General features: G+C 40.8%; 1 protein-coding gene across 2 annotated transcripts in view; it reads right to left on the bottom strand.

Annotated features, from left to right (window-relative positions):
* The window catches only part of ATAD2B (ATPase family AAA domain containing 2B), a 101,581-nt gene that overhangs the window by 62,331 nt on the left and 13,728 nt on the right, over positions 1-25,522 (bottom strand). For both annotated transcript variants that reach the window (XM_054994012.1, XM_054994083.1), the window contains exons 3-15: positions 23,049-23,095; positions 22,421-22,574; positions 21,275-21,377; positions 18,353-18,461; positions 17,855-17,971; positions 16,871-16,946; positions 15,744-15,842; positions 14,276-14,387; positions 13,819-13,934; positions 12,589-12,763; positions 5,451-5,539; positions 4,572-4,731; positions 3,233-3,323 (exon numbers count right to left, since the gene is read on the bottom strand). In XM_054994012.1, coding sequence (XP_054849987.1) covers positions 3,233-3,323; positions 4,572-4,731; positions 5,451-5,539; positions 12,589-12,763; positions 13,819-13,934; positions 14,276-14,387; positions 15,744-15,842; positions 16,871-16,946; positions 17,855-17,971; positions 18,353-18,461; positions 21,275-21,377; positions 22,421-22,574; positions 23,049-23,095 — 1,448 coding nt within the window. The remainder of the gene's footprint in view (positions 1-3,232; positions 3,324-4,571; positions 4,732-5,450; positions 5,540-12,588; positions 12,764-13,818; positions 13,935-14,275; positions 14,388-15,743; positions 15,843-16,870; positions 16,947-17,854; positions 17,972-18,352; positions 18,462-21,274; positions 21,378-22,420; positions 22,575-23,048; positions 23,096-25,522) is intronic.

Here is a 25,522-nt window from a genome sequence, read left to right as displayed (position 1 = left end):
GATATAAAGATCAGGCCTATAAGATATTATCAGAAGATCAACTAAAGGATTTTGAGAATAAAAACCCAGAACTCTGCTGCACCAAGAACGAAGAAAAGGAGGAGCCGGAGGGGGGGGGGAGGAGGAGAGCATCGCAACAGCAGTTGCACAGAGAGAATTGCGTCCGGGACCTAGAAGGGGGAGGAAAGTTTAATCAGAATTTGAAATGTTTATTTTCTGTATGATTAACCACTCCATCATTATTCTATGGAGCTATTTTTGTATTATGACAGTATGAAGGGAAACATTGAAGTGTAGTGTTTAGTGTTTGTAGTTCATTCCCCCCCCCTTTTTCTTTTTCCACCCCCCTTTGTCCTTTCCCTCTCCCCTTTCCTTGTGATAGTCTGGTGTAGTGTTTTGTAGTTATGAAAAATAAAAAAATTATAAAAAAAAAAAAGACTGCAAAAGTCAGCGTAAAATGCAGCATAAAAACAAAGTTGATCTCTTTAATGATACAAATAAGAGAGCACACATGGTATGAAAGTATGCACTGACATTACATTAAAGGGAATTAAAGACCTCCTGGTTTTGACCAAATGTTCAGTGACCAGGTTCCAATGAAATTGTGAGTAGAATTAGGCCAATTGGGGGCTTATATGCTGCCTTTACTTGCTTATTTCTTTTATCTATATTTTGCTGTGGCGTGCAAGTAAGGCCCACTAAGTTTAGCATTAATCTACGACCCATGGTTTGAAGCATTTGCATGAATTGTTTGAAAACAATGCGACTTAACACAGCGCACCGTCTGCCCAAACAATTAAAGAAAAGAATAACTTATTTTAGGATTGCCTGTTTGGATAGAAAAAAAAGAGGGTATATTATTATTTTCTGCCAGAGCATCAGAAAGATATTACAACAGACTGTTTTGGTTAAAGATGATGACAAACAAAAATGAATGTATTATCCATTCATTTATTTATATTATGTGCTAAAACATTTAAAAGGGTATTATAGAGGTTTCCATTGGAACTGCAGAATTCTGGAGTGATTTCCCTAGAACAATTGGGTTCCCTGAAATTCTCTGGTTTCAAGTGAGTCAGATACATTTATGACAAACATTTTGCAGTGTTATTCTGATATCTTGGTTATGACTCAGACAAGTCGAGATAGGAAGAAGTCTTACCTTGTGTCAAATTAGCTAGAAACCCAGGGAGTATTTTCCCCCCCACATTCCACCAAACTATGTGGTGGAGCTCACTTGTTTAAGCCACTTGGATCCATCTCCTTTGTAAGCACTTTGTCCCACTGTTGTTTTGCAATTATGCAAACAAATAATATTAGGGAAATGGCATTGAGGACCCAGCCTAGCTTCACAGCGTTTGACTGCACATTCCAGTCTCTTTCATACCTATGAATAGTTTTCATAGGTTTCCAACAAAATGAGTCTAAAAAGACTTCTTCCTCCCCATTGCTGTTGGTTTTAGTAGCCTTTCACATAGTTCCACATCTCTGCAGTTTTACTTCCTTAAAACCCTCATATAAAATCCTGGCATGTGATTTTTAACACAAATTCAACTCTGATTGCTGCCAAAGTAGATAAGCATCACAAAACCACACATGGATGACAATAGAACCTGTGTTTAAATTCTGAAAATTAAGCCTCACACAAGTGACCGCTCTCAATCCACTCATGATTGCTGCTGCTTCTAGAGAGCAAAATTATTTCCGTACGATCATTTTCTTCTTTATGATCCAAATATCTGTAAGCTGGTTATATCAAAAGTAAGCAGTTCCTCCAAAAGGGAATTGATGGGAAGTGTTAGCAACTATATCAAATAGAGGATTAAAGGAAAATAGGCATAATCAAAATGTCCCAATGGATTTCAAGATGCTGAACAGGCTACACATTCCAGTTTCTTCAAACAAAAAATGAGACGATCTCTTTCTAAGTGCTCCAAGGTAGACTTACGGTCTTTCACAAGATGTGCATTGAACATCTTTTTAAAACTGCACTGATATATCAAAATTTAGAAATATAAATTATGCTCAGAGGGCAAATCAGAGCATACTGTCTGATATTTTCCCCCCTTTAATAAATTTTCTCTGCAAATCCAACTGGGTGCATCACAATAGAGGGCACATTTCCTGATAACTAACTACAAGAGATGTTCTTGCAATCTTAAAGTATAATTATTCCAAACTGAAATATAGTGAACTGCTGAGGGGTGGGGGGAATGTTATTATGTTATCCTTCTCCCGCTAAGTGACTTTTGCAAAATCTCTAGAAAAATCTATATGAAATGGGGTTTGGCACATGCTTTCTTATACCAGGCAAAGTTTAATTTGTCATTTGCTGGATATTTTTATTTTCTTCTCACCAGAAGATGTTGGGGTCTTTGCAGATCAAAAGTGGAGGAATGCTGCTTCCCAAGATAGATGTCCCTGTGGATGAAGAGGATAATTCGGATGTACAGTAGCTGACTGAATGGACTGTGTTCAATTTAAAATTGTACTGTTTTGATGCAGACTCAAAATGATCTGACGCCATTGTTTCTCTAAAAAAAGTTGGCTAGTATGAGATCAGCAGAAGATGAAAAATTTTTGAAGAGGCCATGGTTATTTTTTAGGTTTTATCTACTACGTTTAAAACGTGTCAAGCTTTTCCAATCTACAGGAAAAGCAACTAATTTTAATTCTTAACAGCCAATCTACTATTCAGAATTTCACGTCTGGTGTTCCACAGCAGATATTCACAGTGCCCAACCTTAGAGAGAGAGATCTTTTTTTTTTATCCTGAGCAAGTCACTAGCAAACCCTAAATTACACCTTAGTGTCTTCTTGATTATTAGCTCATGAGTCTTCTCAATGCAAAATCGTTCCAGTAAAAAAAAAGGACTGAATTGCACTATATCCACACATGTGTAGGAAAACGTTATCTCAATTTTATTTGTAGTTTCCTTCAGAAGAACTGCATTCTCATGGGCTTTAAGGTAGCATTCCATGTTCTGTCCTATAAAGGAATAATAGGGGCCATGCCAAGGTTTTTAACATAAGGATTTTATTGAGAATTCGTGATGCTGACAGGAAAGATCAAAGATGGCATAAGAATAACAAATAAGTTATATTTTAACTGTCTAGCATGAATCAATTTATCCCCCCAAAATTAAACGCTTAAAGGATTGAATGTACAAAATAGAACATGCAGGCATTTAGAACACACAGCTAAAGTGAAAGCACTAATGATACCACTCACCGACACATTTTTCAGCTAACTCTCCTAAAAATGGATCTGACAGTTTGGGGTTCCAGTCCCTGGTATGTATTTGTAAAATGTGCTTTCTTGCCTTGTAAAGAAATAAGAAATTTAGCATTAAGAGCAACATCACAATAACACCTCAGGCACAAAAAATATAGCTTTGCTGTCCAGTTAAGAATACTCCAGTTAAATCTCGGTGTATTTTTGCTCTAAAACCATCAGGAATTTTGTAGCAAGTGACACTTGTTTTATGACTTTCCATTTAATACGAAGCAAATATGCACTCCCCCCCGAAAGTTATTTAATACCACAGATAAATACCACAAAATGCTTGATTATGTCAGTCTAACTGAACATTATTTTAAAAGCAGTAATTTCAACAAAGATCAAAATAGAGCAAAACACACCTAACAAAATTAAGAGACTCATGTTATAATCCACGGAGACTTGATTCATACATAACAGTTAACTCATGGTTTGGTGCTATGTGAAAGAGCCTTCAGGAATCGCCCCCGCTTGTTGGTCTCCTTTCTGCAGCACTTCCCTACGAGACTAGGATTTCAAGCCGTAGCCTAGAATTTGTACCACAGGCCAAGCATCAAACCACAATTTGCTGATTAGGATGTGATGGCAAAGCATGGCTTGCCAAATGAACCCAGAACTATTTAATCAGTTGTTTGTGTGCAAGGGCAAGAGAAAGCATGGAAGCCCAAAGATACCTCAGGCTTGTTCACATAGCATCAAACCATGGTTTGCTGTTATACCCATGACCAAGCAACAATATTTAAATTCTGATCTAAACTCTAATTGAGTTTAACATGGATCTTTCCAGCAAGTTCCAAGCCTCTTCATGTTACAACAAAGAGCTGTATTTTTTCTCAATTCTCAAGTAAAAGCTGGTATTTCCACTAAGCATGTTAATGTGGAAGAAGGTTAGCTCATATTGTACTACTACTTACCTAGAGACAGTTCTCTGCAAAACTAAGATAACAGGACAAACAGCCTAATTTGGCACTAGTAAGTTCTTCTCATTTCAAAAGCTGGCATAGGTAATTTAAAAATAAAAGAAAAAAAACACGCAAATCCTGAAGAAACCTATGAAATGGAAGGGGTGGGGGAGAAGAGTGTTGCCGCAAAATAACAGCATACTTAATTATATAGATTGCATCCAACACAGAGTTTAATGGGCTTAAGCACCCTCAAACAGATGTTGGATTTGGGCCAAAATGATTACACTTTAAGTGTACTGAGTAGTGTGTCTCTTTTAATGCCAAGATCTTTTTGTCATGCAGCTTAAAAAATTATTAGACTGGTCTTAATTTTCTTTTATTTTTACCTTTTGATCTGGCAAGCTGAAAAGAAATTCCCTGTCGAAACGACCAGGTCTCCTGAGTGCTGGATCTATTGAATCAAGTCTGTTTGTAGCACCAATGACAACTATTTCACCTCTGTTGTCCAGCCCATCCATGAGGGCAAGCAGGGTAGATACTATAGAGCTAAAACAACATTTTCTAATTAATTTCCTTCAGATCAAAAGATTTAAAAACATGCAAATAAACCAATTCCAAAAACATATCAACAACAGTGCTGAAAGTAAGTACACTGACAGTCCCATCAAAAGCTAAGCAGTCCATGCTTATCAAAAACACTGACACCCAAGACAAACTTCATGCTGACCTGAAAGGCACCATTATTCATTAAAAGAACTTCAAATGGAGACAGCAACACAAAACTGCTGAACTAGAACTTTGTACAGTTCAGCCATCTCTATGGTTTCTTCAACTTTATCTAGATCATTGTCATTCAAACGTGTATACAAACATACAAAGGAGCAACTTTGTATGTACTGACTCAGAGCGTTGGTTCCACTCGCTCAGAATCATCTACTCTGGCAGTGAAAGGGCTTCCTTCCCCTAACACCTGCTGCCTGAGGTCCTTTGACTGGAGAAGCCAAGGATTAAAACCCAACAATCACCATCCAATCCAAAAGTAATATTTAATGTATTTATATTCTCCACAAGCAGAGTTATCCCATTCCTAGTGCACTGCTTCCAACACACAGAACTATACAGTAAGCTCTTCATGCCAAATTGTTTTAAGGTAAGGTTCTCCTTCCCCACATACGCAAGAAGACATTTAGCTTCGCCCAGGTTAAATTAAAAATGAGTACTTTTAATATGCTTAAATATATTCAGAAGTAACACACCAGTATTACCTGTGAATCTGGTCTTGTCTGCTTGAACGAACTGGAGCCAAGCCATCTATTTCATCAAAAAAGATTATGGATGGCCTCATTAGGTACGCCTGGTGATCAGGAAACAATATTTGTAGTAAGCATGAAACAATGCTGCACGTTTATACTCCAAAGGTTAGGTGCTTTTGTATCTTCAGTTACCGCAACAAACTTGACTTAGAGCACCTCTAGATCAGTGTTTCTCAACCTGTGGATCGGGACCCAGAAGTGAGTCACGAAGCTTCCAAAAGTGAGTCACAGGCCAGCCCTCCTAATGACTGCCCCAGCCCTTTGCACAGCTCTCTATCTCTCCTCTGCCTCTTTGCCAAACTTTTCACATTTCCACCTTTCCCTCCCTTTGCAACAATAATGGGGGGAGCCAACTGGCAACTAGTAACTTTACAGGTATACACATTTTCCTATGAATAATAACATTTCTGTAAGAAAAGCATCATGTGTGAAGTGGCTCCTATAAGAACCAACTTTGCCGCTTAATATGAGGCAAGGATTTGGCTGATAATTTGGAAACTAAGACTTGACCCTGGATTCCATGTCACAAGTTAGTATTTTTTTCTTCACTGCATACGCATGTTCACTGATAAAGAATCAAGTAAAATGTGTCCTGAGTGAGTCCTAGAGGTAGTTTCTTAGAATCGTAGAATTGGAGGGAATAAAGGGAGTGATGGGAAAGGGGGAGGTCAAAGGTTGGGGAGTAGCCCTTATGTGCAAAGGCTGTATACTTTGGAATGCCACTTGCCTGGTATTCATAGTAGGATGTGATGTTTAAGTTTCTCAAAACATATGGTTGGGCACTGTAGCAAACAGAATGCTGAATGCCAGATGGGCACCAAGGTCATACTTTGCCGAGAGCTCCAGAAAACCTTAGGCTGACCCTAGATAGGTCATTATACCAAATAAATTTGCACTCGTGGGTCACTGTGACGGACTCAGAGCCAAAACACATGAGAAGAAATACCTAGGTTCAGCACGTGTTCTCTTACCTCAAGGTTTGCCGGGATCTGTAGGCGTCCTGGAAGCTTAAAGTTTAGCATTTACAGAGCAGCAGGAAGGGAAATACAGGCGCCTGTATTTCCCTTCCCCTTCCTGCTGCTCTGTAAATGCTAAACTTTAAGCTTCCAGGACTCCTACACTTCCCAACAAACCTTGAGGTAAGAGAACAAGTTTAGCATTTACAGAGCAGCAGGAAGGGGAAGGGAAATACAGGCGCCTGTGTTTCCCTTCCTGCTGCTCTGTAAATGCTAAACTTTAAGCTTCCAGGACGCCTACAGATCCTGGCAAACCTTGAGGTAAGAGAACACGTGCTGAATCTAGGTACTTCTTCTCGTGTGTTTTGGCTCTCAGCTTCAGAGGCTGAGATTTCCAGTCAGTGGGCTATGACTGACATGTTTCCTCCCCCACCCCTCCCCATGTGGCTAGCTGTCAGTTGGAGTTGGAGAGAAAACAGTCACCATATCCAAAACGTTGGGAACCACTGCTCTAGGTAACTCTGGTCAGGAATCTGTTTTAATGGTGTTCTGGACACAAAACTGATCGATGAATAATACTACTTAAAATCCCTGCCTAAAACCTTTCTCCATTCAGTCAAGGAAAACCATATTTTTGAAGCTTGGAGACTTCACCATCCAGGTCAAAGGGGTTACACATTTTATTCTGTACTGCACAAAATGAATTCAAGATTAGTCTTTTATGTTGTTTCTGCAGAAGTCATGTCTCAGATTAAAGATGTAATCATAGGCCATATGACTTTTGCCAATCATGCACTTGTAACTTTTGGACAAAATGGGAGCTAAGATGACTTGAACGCGTGTGGCGGCGATTTCGTGACGAGGAAGCAAGAACATCTTATAGGCTGTTTATGAAGTCCTATGAGATGGCGGTGAAAGCTGTGAAGAAAGAGTATTATGCAGCTTCCATCGCATCAGCTAGCTCTCGCCCAGCTAAATTATTTAGTGTGGTCTGTTCATTGGTCTCCCAATCAGGTGGAGACCATCAAAAGTTGAATTTGGAGATAAGCTGTGAGGCTTTTGCGAGCTTTTTTACTGATAAGATCTTGCTTCTCCGCCGTGACTTACCAGCCACAGTTGATACAGTAAATGAACTAGAGGCCCCTTGGTCGTCTTCGGGACCCATATTAGATCATTTCAGCCCTCTTTTCGGGGAAGAGGTGGACAGGATTCTGCATGTGGTATGGCCTACCACGTGCCCCTTGGACCCGTGCCCATCATGGCTGGTGAAAGCCAGTGTTGACGGGCTTCGGGATTCCTTGGAGGTGATTATAAACCTGTCCTTGAGCTCTGGGTTTTTTCCCAAGGCGCTGAAGGAAGCTGTGGTACGGCCTCTTCTGAAGAAATCATCATTAGATCCTGCTGACCTGCTCAATTATCGACCAGTTTCCAACCTTCCGTTTTTGGGGAAGGTGATTGAGCGGGCGGCAGAGAAGCAACTGCAGAATTTCCTGAAGGAGACCTCAGCCCTAGACCCCTTCCAGTCTGGTTTCCGCCCGGGACATGGGGTCGAGACATTGTTGGTCGCCCTCACAGACGATCTCCGCAGACATCTGGATCAGGGCGGATCAGCACTGCTGATTTTGCTGGATCTGTCAGCAGCGTTTGACACGGTCGATCATGAGCTTTTGACCCACCGCCTTGCCGATGTGGGGATTCAGGGGACAGCACTGCAGTGGCTGGTCTCCTTTCTCCATGATCGGGGACAGAGGGTGGCGCTCGGGGAGAGGGTGTCATCTCGTAGGCCACTGGTTTGTGGTGTGCCACAGGGAGCGATACTCTCTCCATTCTTATTTAATATCTATATGCGCCCCCTCGCCCAGCTGGTGCGGAGTTTCGGGCTTGGGTGTCACCAATACGCGGATGACACCCAGCTTTATCTGTTGTTGGACGGGCAGCCTGGATCGGCCCCTGATGCCCTGGAGCGTGCTTTTGAGGCTGTGGCTGGTTGGTTGAGACCAAGTCGGCTGAAATTGAATCCCACAAAGACGGAGGTCCTGTATGTGGGTCATGGGGAGATGGCTTTGGGACCCCGGCTCCCTACACTTGATGGGGCAGCACTTACACTGGCCCCGAGGGTTAGGAGCCTGGGGGTGATTCTGGATTCCTCCCTGAAGATGGAGGACCAGATCACTGCAGTTGCCAGGTCTTCCTTTTATTATCTTCGGCAGGCCAGGCAGCTTGCCCCTTATTTGTCTCCCCGTGACATGACTAGTGGTCCAAGCAATGGTCACCTCTAGGTTGGATTACTGTAACGCGCTCTACGCTGGGCTTCCCATGGGCCTGATCCGGCGGTTACAGCTGGTACAGAATGCAGCAGCGCGGGTCATTGCTGGAGCACTGGTGTGGGAGCATATTACACCGGTGCTACGCCAGCTGCATTGGCTGCCAGTGGAGTACCGAATCAGGTTCAAGGTTTTGGTGTTAACCTACAAAGCCCTACGCGGACTGGGACCGACGTATCTGAGGGACCGTCTCTCACCATATGAGCCCCGGAGGACTCTCCGCTCTGGCGGAAAACATCTTTTAAGTGTCCCTGACCCTAGGGAGGCCCGCCTGGCGTCGACCAGGGCCAGGGCCTTTTCAGTCCTGGCCCCGACCTGGTGGAATGCTCTATCTTGCGAGACAAGGGCCCGGCAAGATTTGCTTGCATTTCGCCGGGCCTGTAAGACAGAGCTATTCCGCCAGGCATATGGCTAACGCCGGGCAGTGCCCGCCCCCCCTGTGAAGGGGGGGTTAAACCATCACCCCTATGCAAACACAGAGGCATGTATGAACCACTATGCAGCATGACTTGTTATATTTAATGATTTTAAATGTTTTTAAATGTATTATTTAATGTTTTTAAATGTTTTTAAACATGTTTGTATTTGTTATCCGCCCTGAGCCTGCGAAAGCGGGGAGGGCAGAATATAAATATAATAAATTAAATTAAATATAAAGTAATATAAACATTAGAAGGTAAGAGTTTAGGAGCATAGTTGGAGAAGGAGTTCAGTCTGCTATAAACAAACATTGAGGACTTTTTCAATTTACTACCCCTTCTTCTGTAGCATGACCAATAGTCTGGGATACATGTAAAAATATATATTTGAGGGTGTTTTCTTTTTTAAAAGGTCAAAAAGTAATAGGAAAATCAGGGAGAAGGAAAATTAGTAAATACAACAAATTGGAGATCTCAAGGACCATAAAAAGAAAGGTAACCAACTAAAACTTCCACTGAAGAATGCAGTTTTGCAGTCAAATGTTTACAAATTCTGCATATGAAAGGAGATCTTTCAAACTATGTGATCTCATATTCAGTGGGAAAATCTGCAAACCTATATCCTTCTCATCCAATGCCTTTCATACAAATGTCATAAAAGTTACTGGAAATAGCTTCTTGAAAATGATCATAACTTCCCACTATCTCAAAGTGGCTTTATAACTAAATTAACATATTATAAACAGTATTTATTTAATACCAACTTTATACAGACAAATGTCTAAAACAAGGAAACTTCTTTAATAGTTTTTTGGAACAAGTGCAAAGATGGGACTTGACAGAGCGTATTTAAGCTATTGCGGACTTGTTCCTCCTCTTTCACAGTATATGAAAGATGTCTTAATATTCAGTACAATATATTGTAAATAATCCATTTTAGAAATAAAATTATAATTATAAGTAACAATTATTTTGTGAGAGCTGAATTTCATGTGCATTAGATTAATGGTTCTCATCTGGCAGTATGAGTATTACCACCGATGAGATACAGAAGTTTTGTAGGTGGGACACAAGGTATTCATAACAAGTACTAAGAATTTGTTCTCCCGAAGTCTACCAGCGAGTGTCATGTGCCGTCTCCTGCAGACCCTGCCTGCCACAGATTATCTGTACGTGGCCCTTTGGTATGCGAGAAATAACCTTGGAAAATCTGTATTTCTCCTAATTCACCATTCCCCCTGCAAGTGTCCACTGAGCCACTTCCCGCCAAGACTACTTGCCATGGATTATTCATTGTGTTTCTACAATCTTTTTATGTCCTTAAGTGTCTGTGAACATATAAATGCCCTTCTTGGAACAAGGACTTTTTTCTATCATGGTGAGACCTAGGTTCTTTGATAGTAATTAGTGCAACGTAAAATACAAAGGGTTGACAACCACTGTGTTAACTCATCTCCTTGTAGAGATTTTAATGTTGTCGTATGCTCTGTAGCAGATGCAGGAGAATATTACCACAGCTCTTGCAGGGCTGAACTAATAAAATTCAAGAGATCAACATCATGCCACTCTATCTCCTCCAACCAGGCTCAAAAAAGCTGCAGGTCTTTGCACTGCTGTTACAACCTGAGCCCACTTGCGGGAAGGGCGAGGTGGAAGTTGAATAAAATAAATAAACCTATTCCTTTCCAAGCAGGTACCAGGAGTATGCTTTTTGTATAGCTTTGAGAAGTTTCTGGCAAAGATCAACACTATTCTTGCTGCTTGCAAGCAGCAAGAAAAGTGTTGCTTTCAAAACGCCAGCCATTTTACAGCTGATGAGAAAGGATTCCCCTCTCATTAGCTGAAAAAAGCCTTTTAAATGCTGGCTGCTTTTTTCAGCTGATGGGGGATCCCCCTCCCATCAGCTGTAAAGCAGCTGGCATTTGAAAGCAACACTTGCCATTTGCAAACAGCAAGAAAAGTGCTGCTTTGAGCTTCAGTGTGCTATGTAAAGATTCAGGAATAAGTGGCATAACAAAGCATTTAAACACCCAAATCCGGAATTGTTTTCCCGCTTTGGATAAGCCTGAAGTGGGAAACCCAAATATTTTTCGGGTGCATACTCCTAGTAGGTACACCCAATCATCCATGGGGAACAACATCAGGAATCAACATAGGGTAAGGCCTCAGCCTCTATGCCCTGTTTTTGGCCCTCCAGAGTAACTGGCTGCCTAATGCAAAATCTGGGTCCAGTGACACCTTAGAGACTAACAAGATTTTCAGGGTATAAGCTTACAAGAGTAAAAACTCCCTTCTTCTGATTCAAGGAGAAGTGGAGATCCCTGAGACTTTATAATCCAATCAGGAAGTGGCTACTGTGGCTGACTACTGTGTGATACAGGATGCTGGACCAGATGGACAATTGGTCTGATACAAGAGGCTCTCTTCTTATGTTTTTATGTCTTTTTGAATGGTATGTCTAACATGAACTATTTTCAAGATACAAAAACACCTTTATTCCACAAAGCTTACCTAATTAACATGAGCTACTTCCACATTTTCCGTCAGTTCTTTTCAGTAACACCTACTACAGAAATTACCTTATTAACAAGTCATTGCTTTCTTTGCTTCCAGATTCATTTGAGATGAAATGTGTCTTTCATGTATTGCTTTATCCCTGTATTGCATTCATCGTGGACAGGCAGAGGACCACTGATAATCTGCCTTTTTGTAAAGCACAGGTTTCCCTCACAGTTTGACAGTCAATGAACTCACAACACCCAACTGTGTAACAGTTATGCAAGGATTTATTGCAAGTCTAGGTGGTTTCAACTTCATTGTAGAGCCTGAACATTCATGTAGAGATCAGACTGTCTGGAGAATGGAATGGTAAAATATCATTCCAGATCTATTGGCACACACAGAGGTATATACAGATCTATACATCACGTAATTTTTATGGCATAGTCGTGGCCCATTGCTCTCAGTATGGCAATGTACTACAAAAATAAGAACAAAGTACCCATAAAAAATAGGCACCTTTCTTCTACAGCAGTCCTCTATCATTTTTTAGTCCCACTATCGTTTGTTAGCCTTAAGAGACAGAAATCAAAATAGCATGTGTGTAGACTTCAGCGAGTGGAAGATCTACAAAAGGGGCATCCAATTTCTGACATGTGATATTATGAAGCCAACCTGATCTGGTAACATGTTGACAAATACAGCTACTTTGGAACAAGGACAGCAGTTCCTGCATTGCACTGCCCTCGTTTTGAATGGGTGAAGATTCTGATAGCCTTTCCGACCCCCACCCCAGGCACTGCAATAGGGAGGGTGTTTTCAGGCATTATTGAAAGTGTTTGCAAAAGTGCTTCCCTCTGTCCCTTACAGAAAATAAATATTGTGTACTAACTTGATCAAAGAGGAGTCGAAGTTGCCGTTCAGATTCACCAACCCATTTGCTGAGGCAGTCTGCTCCTTTCCTCATGAAGAAAGCAACCTTTCTCTCTCCCTGGGTGCATTCATTGGCCAGAGCTCTAGCTACCAAAGTTTTACCTGTTCCAGGAGGACCATAAAACAAACAGCCCCTGAAGATAAATGGACAGACATTGTAATCACTACCTCTCTTGTATGATACATATATTTGTCACCCCCTTAGAGAAAACAGTCAGCCATCTTTTCAGAATGCTTTGGAAAATGCAAGTTGCTACAAATTAAAAACATAGAGAAACCTTTTTTTAAATTATAAATTCTCTTTATTGCAAACTACTTAAGAAAACACTTGCTATGGCTGTATGAACACAAAACAAATACATGTTTTTCACATCTTGCTAGCGCCCAATTTATCAGGTCAATTTACTGTTTCATACTACAAAAGGATCATACATTAAGTACAATTATCAGGTGATTTTCCAGAGATGATAACTGTAATGCTAGACTGCCGTATAAGGTTAAGGTATAATGTTCTCCAACTCTTACTGCAAACGTTCCTGCAATGGTTATACTAAAAAGCAGGCAGGGGGGCAGAGAAGATCAACAACTGGAAGACAGGGAAAAGACTGGCAAGTCTAAATTGAACCATTTTGCTTCTATAAGAAAAAAAAAGCTCTTGTCTTGGCTGTCTCCCACTTATACAAACTTGTCAGGTCACCAAAACACTTAGTGCTTTTTGGTAACTTCTTGAAATTCTTTTAAGGCTTTGAATAACAAAAAAAAATCTCATCTATATTGACTAATTTGCATCAAACTGAAAAAAAAATTCAATACGTATCTTCAAAAGTCAGAAACATTCATACAAAATGCTATTCTTTTTGTAAATCACATCTTTACACATGCAGACAGAGAAAAGAAGTACCCATTCCTGCTGCTTATTGCTTTTCTTTCCTATCCTCTGCAACAAGACAACCGAGCATCCAGCTTTTCAGGATGGCTCCCTTAGCACGCCAGCTAGTCTTGTTACCGCTGTCCATACTCTTTGTTTTACCTCTAGGCTCACAAGCTCTGGGTGAGGTACATATACCTTATAAGGCTGAATGTGGCAAAGAGACTGCCAGTTACTGAGTTCTACTCTACAAAACAAGATTCAGGTTTTGCTCAGAAGACATACAATACTAATAAACCACATGTGACAAAATATACCTACCTTGGTGGCTGAATTTTGAATTTCTCAAAGATTTCAGGATACAAAAGAGGAAATATAACCATTTCCTTAAGTGCATGAATGTGATTGCTCAATCCACCTATGCTGTCAAAGCGCACCTAGGAAAAAGATAGTAACTTTTCACTACAGTTTTCTCATTTAATTGGCGCTGGGTCAGAGGCCACACTCAAAACCAGGCTGATTAACATGAGTAATCAAAGATTGGGTTTAAACACTTGTAAAGTGTGCCTTCAAAACAACTCAGAAAACAAATATTACCCAAATTAGTCTAGCACACGCAATGACCAGTGCACAAAAAGAAGTTTGAAGGTACTGATTTAATACTTGTGTAATTTAAATTTATTGTACATTTAAGGTCAAGTTTTACAATCAGATTGTACATGCTAACTCATTTCCTTTAGAAAGTGCACAGATATAAAGACAAACAGATTGAGCTTACTGATTTGTCAAGAATCATAGGGTCTACATCAGCCAAACTTGCACCAACTTTCACTCGCTCACGAAGGATTCCACAGGCCAAGTCTTCAGCTCTGAAGTTCATAGGCAGACATCTGCTCAAGACAAAACCCAAACAAAGCTGGATTCAGTTAGCTGCTGAGAGAGGCTATCCAACGAAATTATGCACATGTGCACAGAGTACCATATACCCAGCCATGCACGTTTTGAAGACTTACTGGCACTTAAATCTTTGAAAGAGAGGCAAGCGATTGCTGCCAATTCCCCTTCCTGCTGTTCTGAACTCTACTAATTTCCAGAAACAAAATTGGGGGGGGGGGGAGAGCTCAGTGGACTGCAATGACAAAGGGAAGCTGGAAAGTTCCATTCTGCAAAATCCGCAGGTGGTTGGATACAGCCTAGTATTTCTAGACGATTTTTCATGTGTTTCAATTTAGCCAGATGCAATGCTGAGACCTGCGGTAGACATCAGTAATTTGACAGGCCATTCAAAGGTCCGACTCAGAAGAAGGTCACTTCATACGTCAGAAAGGGGGGAAAATGTGTACCTGTGTCAAGAAAGGCTGTGCTCAGATGGCCAAAGGCACATACTGTAAGCAAAGCTAGTCTTACCTGAGCTTCCATAGAACAGAAACGTCTGCAAGAGAGGGTCTATAGAGTTCAAGCCACTTGTTTTCCACATATAAGGTCCCAGGTTCAGACCACAGCATCTTTAACTAACAAAGATTCTAACGGCTACAGACTCGAGAAAAGTCACTACTTGAGACCTAGTATAAAGCAGGGTCATTTTCATTTATTTATCGAGTACAATGCCACTGGTTTCAGGTCACCTTAGTTTCATTGTCTTAACGACTTTTTTCACTTTTACACCATATACAGGTTATACAAGAGGTACAAACAATTGACTCAAAAATGACACACTGAAAAAAGAGTTAATCTTAATGGGAAAAATCTGGCATGTGAAGGACACAGCAGCCCTCTACTGAATTAGACCAGTCTATCAAATTTAGTATTTGTCTACTCTAGGTTGGTAGCAGAGTCTCAGTTCAAGGCCTTTCGTATCACTGACTATCTTATCCTTCCAATTGGACATGCCGGGGATTGAACTTGGGACCTTTGGCATGCAAAGGGAACGCTCTACTAGCAAGCCATGGCCCCTCCCCTCCAAGAAAGAGAAACCAGTGTGAAAATAAAGACTTGCAGACTTGCTTCTCACACGGAAGAAACAAAATCAAAGTGGGGATATATTCCAATTGCAGCAGACAGGCAGCTATTAAGCTCGCAGTGAGAATCAACAATACTGAGCTAGATGGTCTAATGGACTGATTGGTTTAAAAGGTAGATTTGCACATTATTATGAATGAAAAACATGGCCAGTCAAGCTTACGGAAACAACCCCTCCTCCCACAGCTGTTTGTCCAAGTTAATGAAAGCAGCAGAAAATTTAGTACCTGTTCCTTGCTCTTGCCATGCTCTTAGATTTTCTTCTTTCAAAGCGTTCTTCATCTGAAGAGGTTGTATCACTGCTATGAATGGCATGCTTCTTTCTCCTGCAGAAACAACAAAAAAAAATTCAGTGAGGAACAGCATGTACTCTTTTGTTCAGGGCTAACAAGTAAATGGCAGTGAAACACTCAAATCTTAAGATTATGTTGTCTTCGGTTTCACAAAGAGCTCACGCAGCAAACAGCCTGCTAAGAAACCTTGCCTTCGTACACTCTTTTTCAGAGGCGTCTAATAGTCCTGATTTTCCTTATGAGAAGGAAAACCTGTATAAAGTGTGATGGAGAAAAACTTTTAGCATTACTACTAGGGGTGTGCAGGGACAGAAAGACTCGGTTTTCCTGCTTCAGAATTTCCGAAGCGAGGTAAGGAATTGGAAATAAGCGATTTCTGAAGCGGCAAGCTATTTCGGAAACTGCTTATTGCCCTGCTTCGGTATGCTCCGTGAAGATTCGGAACACACCGAAACTTCCCACCCTACCATTTATTTCACTCAATGGGAGGAGAAGGAGGGGGTTCCCTCCTCCCCCTCCCATTGGGTGGAATAAGCAGCGGCGGGACTTCCCGCACTTCAGCTGGACAGCGGGAGGGATCCCCCCACCAGCCAGCTGAAGTTTAAAGGGCCCTTTCCCCCCCATCAGCCAGCTGAAGCATGGAGAGGGCCCTTTAAACTTCAGCTGGTCAGTGGGGAGGATCCTCCTCTGGAGCCAGCCATGGGGTTTGAAAGCAGCCCAAAGCTTCCCAAAGCCACTCGAATAACTTCAGGAAGCTTTGATTCGGCATTTCCAAATCAGGGCCAGCATGCTGGGCCCGATTCAGAAATCCCAAATCTTTACAAATCGGGTCCAATTTGGGCATTTATCCCGAATTAGAAACCCAAATGGCACCACCCTAATTACTACTATGCAATAAAACTTTCATCCTCTTTATTTGAAATGAACAGAGTTAAAACATCAAAGTGTATTTGCTTATTTTTGTTTTTATGCAGCCGATTAACTAAATACTTTTCCAAGTGTGAAATTCTTTTTAAAATTCCATATACTAAGAAAATATATATGGAAAATTTGTCATTTACCTTATATGACCTCTTCTTGCAGGAGATCTATGAATGTCAAACAATGCATTTTCCCTTTTCTTCTGGTGAGCTGGCACTGAATACAAGATTGACAAACTGTTTTACCATACTGGAGAATTTAGCACAAAATTCTGTTAGAGATTTACACATACCCTTACTATTAAGTATCATAATAAAACTCAAAAACCAGGTATTTATGTAAGCAAGTCAAACCCCACTATCTTCCTCCTGTTTCCAATCTCAACTGTTTCCTCATGTTCCAATAATTTCTTAAGTATGGGTCACTTCCATGGGATTGTATTCCAAACATTTACACACTGAAGTACATATATGCTAGTCTTAGGCTTCCACAGATAACTTGTAGAGAAGAATGGGGTAAAGTGAGTTCTCCAAGTTCTCTTTAATGGGAAAAGGTAGGAATCAAGCCAGCCTCAAAACCTCTCTGCTTCCCAATGTATCTAAAAGCTAGGAGAAGTGCCATTAAAAAAGATAAGTTACAGAATGCTAAATAGCAACACCTATGTGGTTTTTCACTGAACAAGTCTTAGAGGAAAGAAGAAATCCTACTTACAGTACACGCCCAAAGCATACAACTGAAGAAACATTGAAATTAGCATTATTTTTCTAACCAGATGAAGGGTGGGGTAGTTGAGGAATCTCTGCTGCTGAATGAATGAAATCGATCCACAGAGGAAACTAAACACATTGAGATACAAGTCAACTAGCAAAAGAAAGAGTCCGGGTGGCCTTAGGGTAACACTTAGGGTAACACTAGTCAAGTTAGTTGAACAAATGTTAGAAATTCAGACATAACAGGCTCTATGTATTGTCGAAGGCTTTCACGGCCGGAGAACGATGGTTGTTGTGGGTTTTCTGGGCTGTATTGCCGTGGTCTTGGCGCAATACAGCCCGGAAAACCCACAACAACCATAACAGGCTCTATCGATCATGGCTGAAATTAGGTTTCAGCTCTCTTTCCCTTACCTATAGGAGGCGCTTGATATCGTTCCACCGTCTTTCTTTGTCTCAGATTATAAGGACGATCGTTTTCTTCTCCCTCTGCCTCCTCTGCTTCAATATCTCCATCTTCTTCTTGTGATTCTAGAAAGGAGAGATTCACAGAAATGATATACAAACTTCAAGCAAAGACAGCTCTTCTATAACATTATTTAAAAGACTGTTAATATTATAAACCATTTGCTTTTATAAAATATGTAATATTTTTCGCTCAAATGGTATTCTTCCTTAATATACTGGGATAAATTTCATGATGAGCGATAGCATTTAAACTGGAGAAGATAATGAGCTTTAGGAAGTTAATTGAATATTTAGGCAATAAGGTTATTTTGTTCTCTGGGAGAGATCAAATCTGAACATATCAGCATATTTGTGTTCACATAATTTAGTACCCATATAGTGACTTCTTTGCATAATCACTTTCAATAGTGTATACCAAAACTAGCTAACCTCTGTCATCATTACCTTCTTCTTCCCCTTCAGTGGAAACTTCATGGTGGTTCTGGATTCCATAACTATTTCTCCTCAGCGATTTCCTCCTCCTCTTTACTCGTGAATACATATCCATGTTTTCCTAGAAGAATAAAGTCAGAATAGTTTGCATTATGTTCAATTACTTTAATAGTGGACAAGAGAATGCACAGTGTTCTCGAAGCAACTCCGTAAACTGTATAATACCCAGTAAAAGAAGGAAAAGGAAAGAAATGAGAGAAATGATTCTAAAAACACAGGCAAAATAAATACAGTAGTTCACGTTAAAAAAACTGGAGCTCAGAATACCGGATATTTCTGCCTTCCTTCCTTGTCTTCGCAAAGTAAAAGTTCACTTGCTATGATCAAAGATCAGCCAACATCAGCTTAACACGACCTACACACAGTAAATGGTAGTCAACTAAACTATTTAGTAGCTTTATATAGACATGTTGTTATATAACTAGACATACAAGTGTATATCACACGAATATCTTATTTCATAATATGAGTCCTGTACTTGAGCATGTGCCTGCATCGGAGAGGGCGCATTCAACATTGTGGAATTCACGGTTCGGTTTCATTTTCCCGGCCATGTCAGACACTCCTCTCCGCAGGTCCGGGAGGAAGCGGCCGAGCAGCCTGACCGGGTGGTTGACCTGCGAGGGTTAACCCCCAGGACTCCCAGGTAGGGGGTCAGGGTCCGGAGCCCTGCGGGAAGAGCCCCCTGAAGTCGATCCAGGGGGTAAATAGCCCATCTGTTCCTATGGAGGCTGGCAGACTTGCGCAGCACATCGTGTGCTGCCGGGCCATGGAGAACAGCAACAAGCAGATTTAAGGTGGAAACCTGTAAGTAAGCGGATCCCTTCTGTTACTCTAAGCGTATGCGAAGGATTGGTGGAAGCTGAAGCTTAAGAAGGCTCGGATATCTTCCCCTTCATTGAGTTTTGGAACTTAGTTGGTGGACTCCCCCTGCCTAAGATGGCGACGAAAAAGCAGAGCCCTGCTGTGGGCAAATCGGTTTCTGCTGTGTTGCAGGGGAAGAGAGAGACTCTTGAAGAGGTGGTTAAACGGTCGGTCGTTGAAGCTATGAAGCCCTTTGTTGATAAGCTAAATGAAATCGGACAAAGGGTTGGCTCAGTTGAAAATGAAGTGAAAACCATTAAAGATGTAGCGCTCGAGGCAGAGGAATCTGCTTGTGAAAATGCAACACTCATGAGAGCTACAAATAAAGAAGTAAAGCTTTTGAAGAATCAATTGATAGGACTACAAGTGGATCGTGCTCAGACGGTATTGTGTTTACAGAATGTGAAGGAGGAGGAAAGTGAAAATTTAAAGGATTTGGTGTCGGAACTTTTGGCGTCATTCGCAAAGGCAACTAAAGAAGAGTTTAAAAGCGGTATTCTGGAAGTCCGTCGGACATCTTCAAAATATGCAATGAAACGTCAGCTGCCTCGCGAGATTATTATTGATTTTTCATCTAAGAAGACTCGGGACACCATTTTATACAATTCGATCAACGTGGACTTGGACTTTCTTGGCAACAAGGTTAAGATATTGAAGGATGTTCCATTTTTAGCTCGGAAAAGAAGATTCAAATACAAAAGGTTTGCAGCTCTTCTGAGAAAGCATGATATAAAATACAAATGGTTATTTCCGGAAGGCATCTGGTTTAGATATAAAGACCAAGCCTACAAGATAATATTGGAAGTACAGCTGAAGGATTTTGTGCTTAATCATCAAGAGTTCAAGCAAGAAGAAGATTCAGAATCTGAAGGGGGGAGAGGGGAGGAGGGAGTGAGTGCAGCTATTGTAGCTGTTCAAAGAGAACTGAGACCGAGACGCGGGAGGGGGGGAAGAAGACCTGATCCTGACTGTAGTTTGTATCTTATAAGATCTACCAATCTAATAGCATATTAGAAAGTTTAACTTTAAATAACTGTATTATGAAGGGAATTCAATACTTGTAATTGTAGTCTGTGTTCTTATGTTGTTTTTTCCCCTCTCCCCTTGTTTCCTTTTTCCTTTTTCTGTTTGTAGTTTGGATGTAATTAGAAAATTTAAAAAATTATATAAAAAAACAAAAACATTGTGGAATTCACTAGGAATACCCAATGGTGATGCACCCCCAAACTGGCATGTTCAAATTCTCCAGTCTTGCCAACCTATGGCTGTGTAGTGCACAGAATGTCATTGCCCCAAGGATCAGGATCACAAAGGTAAACCAGTGATTGTGGTGGGGGGGGGGACCATTTCCCAGGTCCATTTCCTAGCTAACAAGAGAATTACTTGGGGGAAGAGGAGCATTGCAAAAGAGTCAGGTCATGAGAGGAAGTGTCTCTTCCCCAACAGCCTACTTCCATTTAGCCACCCATGTGCCACTGGCACTTCAAAAGTTGTGTGAAGCCTGCTGAAGACATAGCCTGGCAGATAACACAATGAAACAGTTTTCTTAGCTCGTCTAACAAGCCTTTAGATGGAGAGTTATATAACTGATGTCTCCTTAGGAGTTCACCAGGACAATCATACGTATCAAAACTTTATTATCTACAAAAATAGGCAAGGGACTATACTCATGGTACCAAAGCTGGCATTACGCTTGCGCAAACAGCACAGCCTGACAGATGGGTTGTCTAACATTTGAGGATGCCAGGATCTCCGCCAATTTTTTTTGCCAGATGCTATGCTGCTCCTGTTGGCAACGTTTTCATTATAAAAGGGGTCCCATTTTCACCATCGTTTGTGTAAAATGTTTCCCTTCCACACCTGAAACTTTATCTCACAGGTGTGCCATTTACAAATGAATCAACCATCGTTAGAAATCAACCAATGTATCATTAGAAATCACCTTGCAGATATTTTATTAATTGTTATATTTTAAGTACTACATAGAATGAATGACCAATTTGAACTTACAAATTCTGTATCTGTCCACATGCGCAACCGTTCCACTTCTCCAGACCGCCTGTTCCGTCTGATGTTAATATTGTCCATTTCTTGAAGAACAGCTTCAGCAGTACTGAAATATTTAAGTGTTGATATGAAATAAAATAGCAAACCACACAGGTTTCATAAGAGCACCACATTACAGCACTTATCAGCAAAGCACTGACGTGATTCACTGCTTAATGAAACTGAGTTCCATAGGTGTGGAGAAAAGAGGGGTCAAAAATCTGTTCTGACAAGGCAAAAGTTCCCTACTAAAAAACTGACAACTTTTGCTTCTGTGCACTGAAACAAGCACAGGTCATTTCACAGCAGGGTAAAGAAGTGACGTTAGTTATTGGGAGATAGTTATGTACTAGCCAGGATCAAGGTGCGCACAAATCCTGAGGTTATCAAAGTAACTGTCATTAAAAATTGTTCTACCCAAGTGTGTACCAGAATATTACCCTACAAAATCAGACTTTTAAAAAAGCAAGAAGAGGGAACTACAAGCAGACACATGCTTGGTAATTATTTTATTAATCATATTTTTACCCTGCCCTTTCTTTCTCTGAGTGATATACATCATTCTCATCTCACCCATTTATCCTCTCAACCATCCAATAAGGGAGATTAGGCTGAGAAATACTGACTGGCCCAATGCCATCTATTCACAGCAAAGGGGAAAGCAAAAATCAAGACCAGCAGCAGAAGTTAACGCTAGCTAACCAAAGGAGGGTATGAAGACACAGAGGTCCTAAAAAAGGTGGGACATTCCAAGCGTCGGTTATCTTAGAAGTTGGAAAGAAGGTGATATGCAGCAGCAGAAACTGAAGCTTTATGGATCCTTATCAGAACCCACCCATATACGGAATGAAGATAAACCACCTCCTTTCAGCAGTTACATTAGCATTCATGATAAAAATTGGAGTGTAAGAATTTGAAAGTATAAAATCTACAGGCTATTAGCTAAAATAATATACATTCCAAAGCTTTGCAAGCAACCAGAGGAAGATGGGGAAATAATTCCAACTGAATGAAGGAAGAATTAAGTACACCAGGAGGACATCAAAAAACATCTGCAGAATAAAGCTTTACTTTGGAAACTATTCTTATTATCAGAACATCCCCACATACCTGTTTACTAGCTGGTCAAATAGTAAACTCTGATTCAAACTTTCAAATCTGTTTTTCCTAGATCGACAACTTTTTCTGACTTCTCTGCCTCCATTTATACAAGCGTGGTCCCCATCTCCCTTTTTCTCTCCTCGAAGGGAACAACTTTTGAGAGCTGAAAGATTTAAATGGTTATATTAATCTACAGGGGGAAACAACATTTTAGTAAGAATTCTATAGCAGTGCTTAGCAATGATAAAAATGAAAATACAAACATAAAACAGAGACTAGGTAAATGCTTGGTGCCCTTATTTCTTGCAGGATCATTTCTGACATCAGACCCCAGGGGTTTAGTAATATGCAAACATTCAGATACAGTTTCCACATTTCTACCCATTTTTTCTACAATGCTTTTTGGGGGGGGGGGGGGTTAGCGCCAAGACTTTTTCATCCTATAAATCCATGTGTGAAGGAGCAACAAAAAAACAGAGCAAAAGATATTAAATGGAAATCTTATCCGTGGCTTTTTTGTGCATCTGAGTACCCTTGCAAAATGATACACTGCAAGCAATGAAGAATAAAAGATGCAGGGAAATTAAACACACCAAAAATGTCTAAAGAGCAAAACCAACCAATATGAAGTACTTACATAAACTACGCCCATTTGGTAAGGTAGCACCAGACTGAGAAGTTAACCTAAGAAATAATTAAACATTATTTGCAACATATAATCATTCTCAGTTCACACAATACATGTACAAAAGTCATACCCAAATGTTAAACACTACAAATATTCTTTAATTTTGTATAGGACTGTATTGATCTTATTCTTCCTCACAAAGTCAGTGACAGGTAGGTCCCATTTTCAGTTTTACAGAAGGGGAACTAGAGCGTCTGCATGAAATACAATTATGTGAATTACAGCGGTTTAATTATAAGGGAATGTTCTGAACTGTGAGGTTTTAAAACGCGTTGCGTTCCTTAATATATTTAACTACACGTTCAGCCTCCCTACACTATGGAAACAATTGAAATAGAGAACTTCTAAGACTATATGTTAGAAATCAGCTGCACCAAAGTTGAACTCTATGACAGAGCCCTATTAATCAGCTGAGAACATCAGAGACTGGAGAATTTTGGTGCCTGATCAAGATATCAAGTATTTTGGAACCAGATGTCTTGATAAACCTCTAATGCTCTGTGTAAGTTTTTAAAAATCCAAGCAGGACTAATTTCTTTTGGATACAAAAAACCCCACACACATGTCTTTTGAATGCACACAAAAAAGACACTAACTCCTTTCCTTTGTTTTGGCTAAGGGCCTAACTACACATTACAAGGTCTCCATGTCCACTCACATGTCCATTCCAGCCATAGCAACCAGACTTGGTCAGGGAAGTTCTGTGCTCAGAACAGAATTCCCACTCATGCACAGGCAACAGGGGGCCTTACCTTCTGTGTGAAATAACTGCCCCAGAAATCTGTACTCCCTCAGGAAAATCACATGGGTGGGGAAGACTTAAACTCCCTCTTACCATAATGCCAAACCAAAAGCAGTTCCTCACATGCCTTGCAATTAAAATATGAGCAGAGAACTGCCACAGTACATCTGGTCAACATGGCCAGGACAGATGCAGGCCTTTGTTATGAGCAGTGAGGCCCTCAATGATGACAGCAGTGAGCATAGCCATCGCTGCCGCTGGCAAACAGCAAATCCCAAACACTGCCTTGGCTGATATCAGCCCTTCTTCATTCTAAATCACATGTTGGCTGCCTTTCTCGATTCCTACTCATCAAGACTGCAGACGGATTATCAGCAAAAATGCTAGCCTGCACTCAGAGGTATAGCACTGAGCCATGGAATGGGACTGCACAAAGAGATGTAGGTCTAAGCATGACTTAGGGAATACATGAAGGGATGAGCCAGTGCTAGGCTCTCGTGGCCCTTTCGTATATGTCCAGGGTAGTGTCAATTGATGCTTTGGGGTCAGGAAGGAATTTTCCTCCAGGCCAAGTTGGCCAGGGATCCTGGAGGTTTTTTCCTTCCTCTGGACACAGAGGAGGGTCGGCTGGGGGAGGTGAGGGGGGGATAGCTGTGAAATTCCTGCATTATGCAAGGGGCTGAATTAGATGACCCTTGGGATCCCTTCCAGCTCTATGTTTCTATGACTGTACTAGCCCACAATCATGAGCAAAAGGAAAAAATCTGCTAACACTGTTCCACTAATGCTTGTGCAAGAATGCTACAAAGAGCTTTTAACAGGTTTAATAGCATGTTGCAGAAAATCAGAAGCGTTAGCCAGCTCTCTCTTCAATTCTGAAAACCTCATAGGACAACAAAGGGCTTCTGGCATTTCATGCACAATTTCTGTATGGGTGCAACCAAGGCAGTATGCATTCTGCTCATAACAGAATAAAGGGGACATCAAGGAGCATATGCCAAGGACAACCATGTGAGATATACTTAGTTCAGGCCAACTAACTTGAGAAGTTGACTTACGTCAAGCTGGTTAAGCTGGGCCCTAACCAAGCAACAGCCTCACAAGTCAAAGTCATGGTTGACAGAAAGGAAAACATGTAGCAAACACAAAGATGATCCCATGCTTTCCACTACTGGGTTCAGAACGTTAAATGAGTTTGGCCATAACACAACAAGCACACAAAATTACATTGAGGTCCCGAGGAATTCCACATGAAGAGATTCAGCTATTATTTCCTTTGCCATGAACAAACACTCATCATTCAAAAGAAAAGTCATGGGGAAAGTAATAAATTGTCTGCCCTTTCATATATAGTTAAAAAGCTCTGACTAAAGTCAGTGATTGACGGCACAAGAACTCATTGTACAAAAAAAATACTGAGATGCCAACATAAACAGTATTCCCATGCCAAGTTCCCTACCTTACACTCAAAAGTTCAGTAAAATGTACCCTCCTGTCCCCACGCTTCCAAACTCATCACTCGTCACACCTTTGATGTCTCATTTATTATGGAAAAGTCAAAACAGACCAGATCAGAATATCAGGTCAGAACAAAGAAAAATTTACTGGGGGTACAGGGAGACTGTCAACAGGGATGTTGTTTTGAATGCATAATTACAATACAAAAAAGTCAGATTAAACA

This window comes from Eublepharis macularius, chromosome 1, assembly GCF_028583425.1.
Source record: "Eublepharis macularius isolate TG4126 chromosome 1, MPM_Emac_v1.0, whole genome shotgun sequence".
Lineage (NCBI taxonomy): Eukaryota > Metazoa > Chordata > Lepidosauria > Squamata > Eublepharidae > Eublepharis > Eublepharis macularius.
This window is presented reverse-complemented; position numbering and strand designations above follow the sequence as displayed.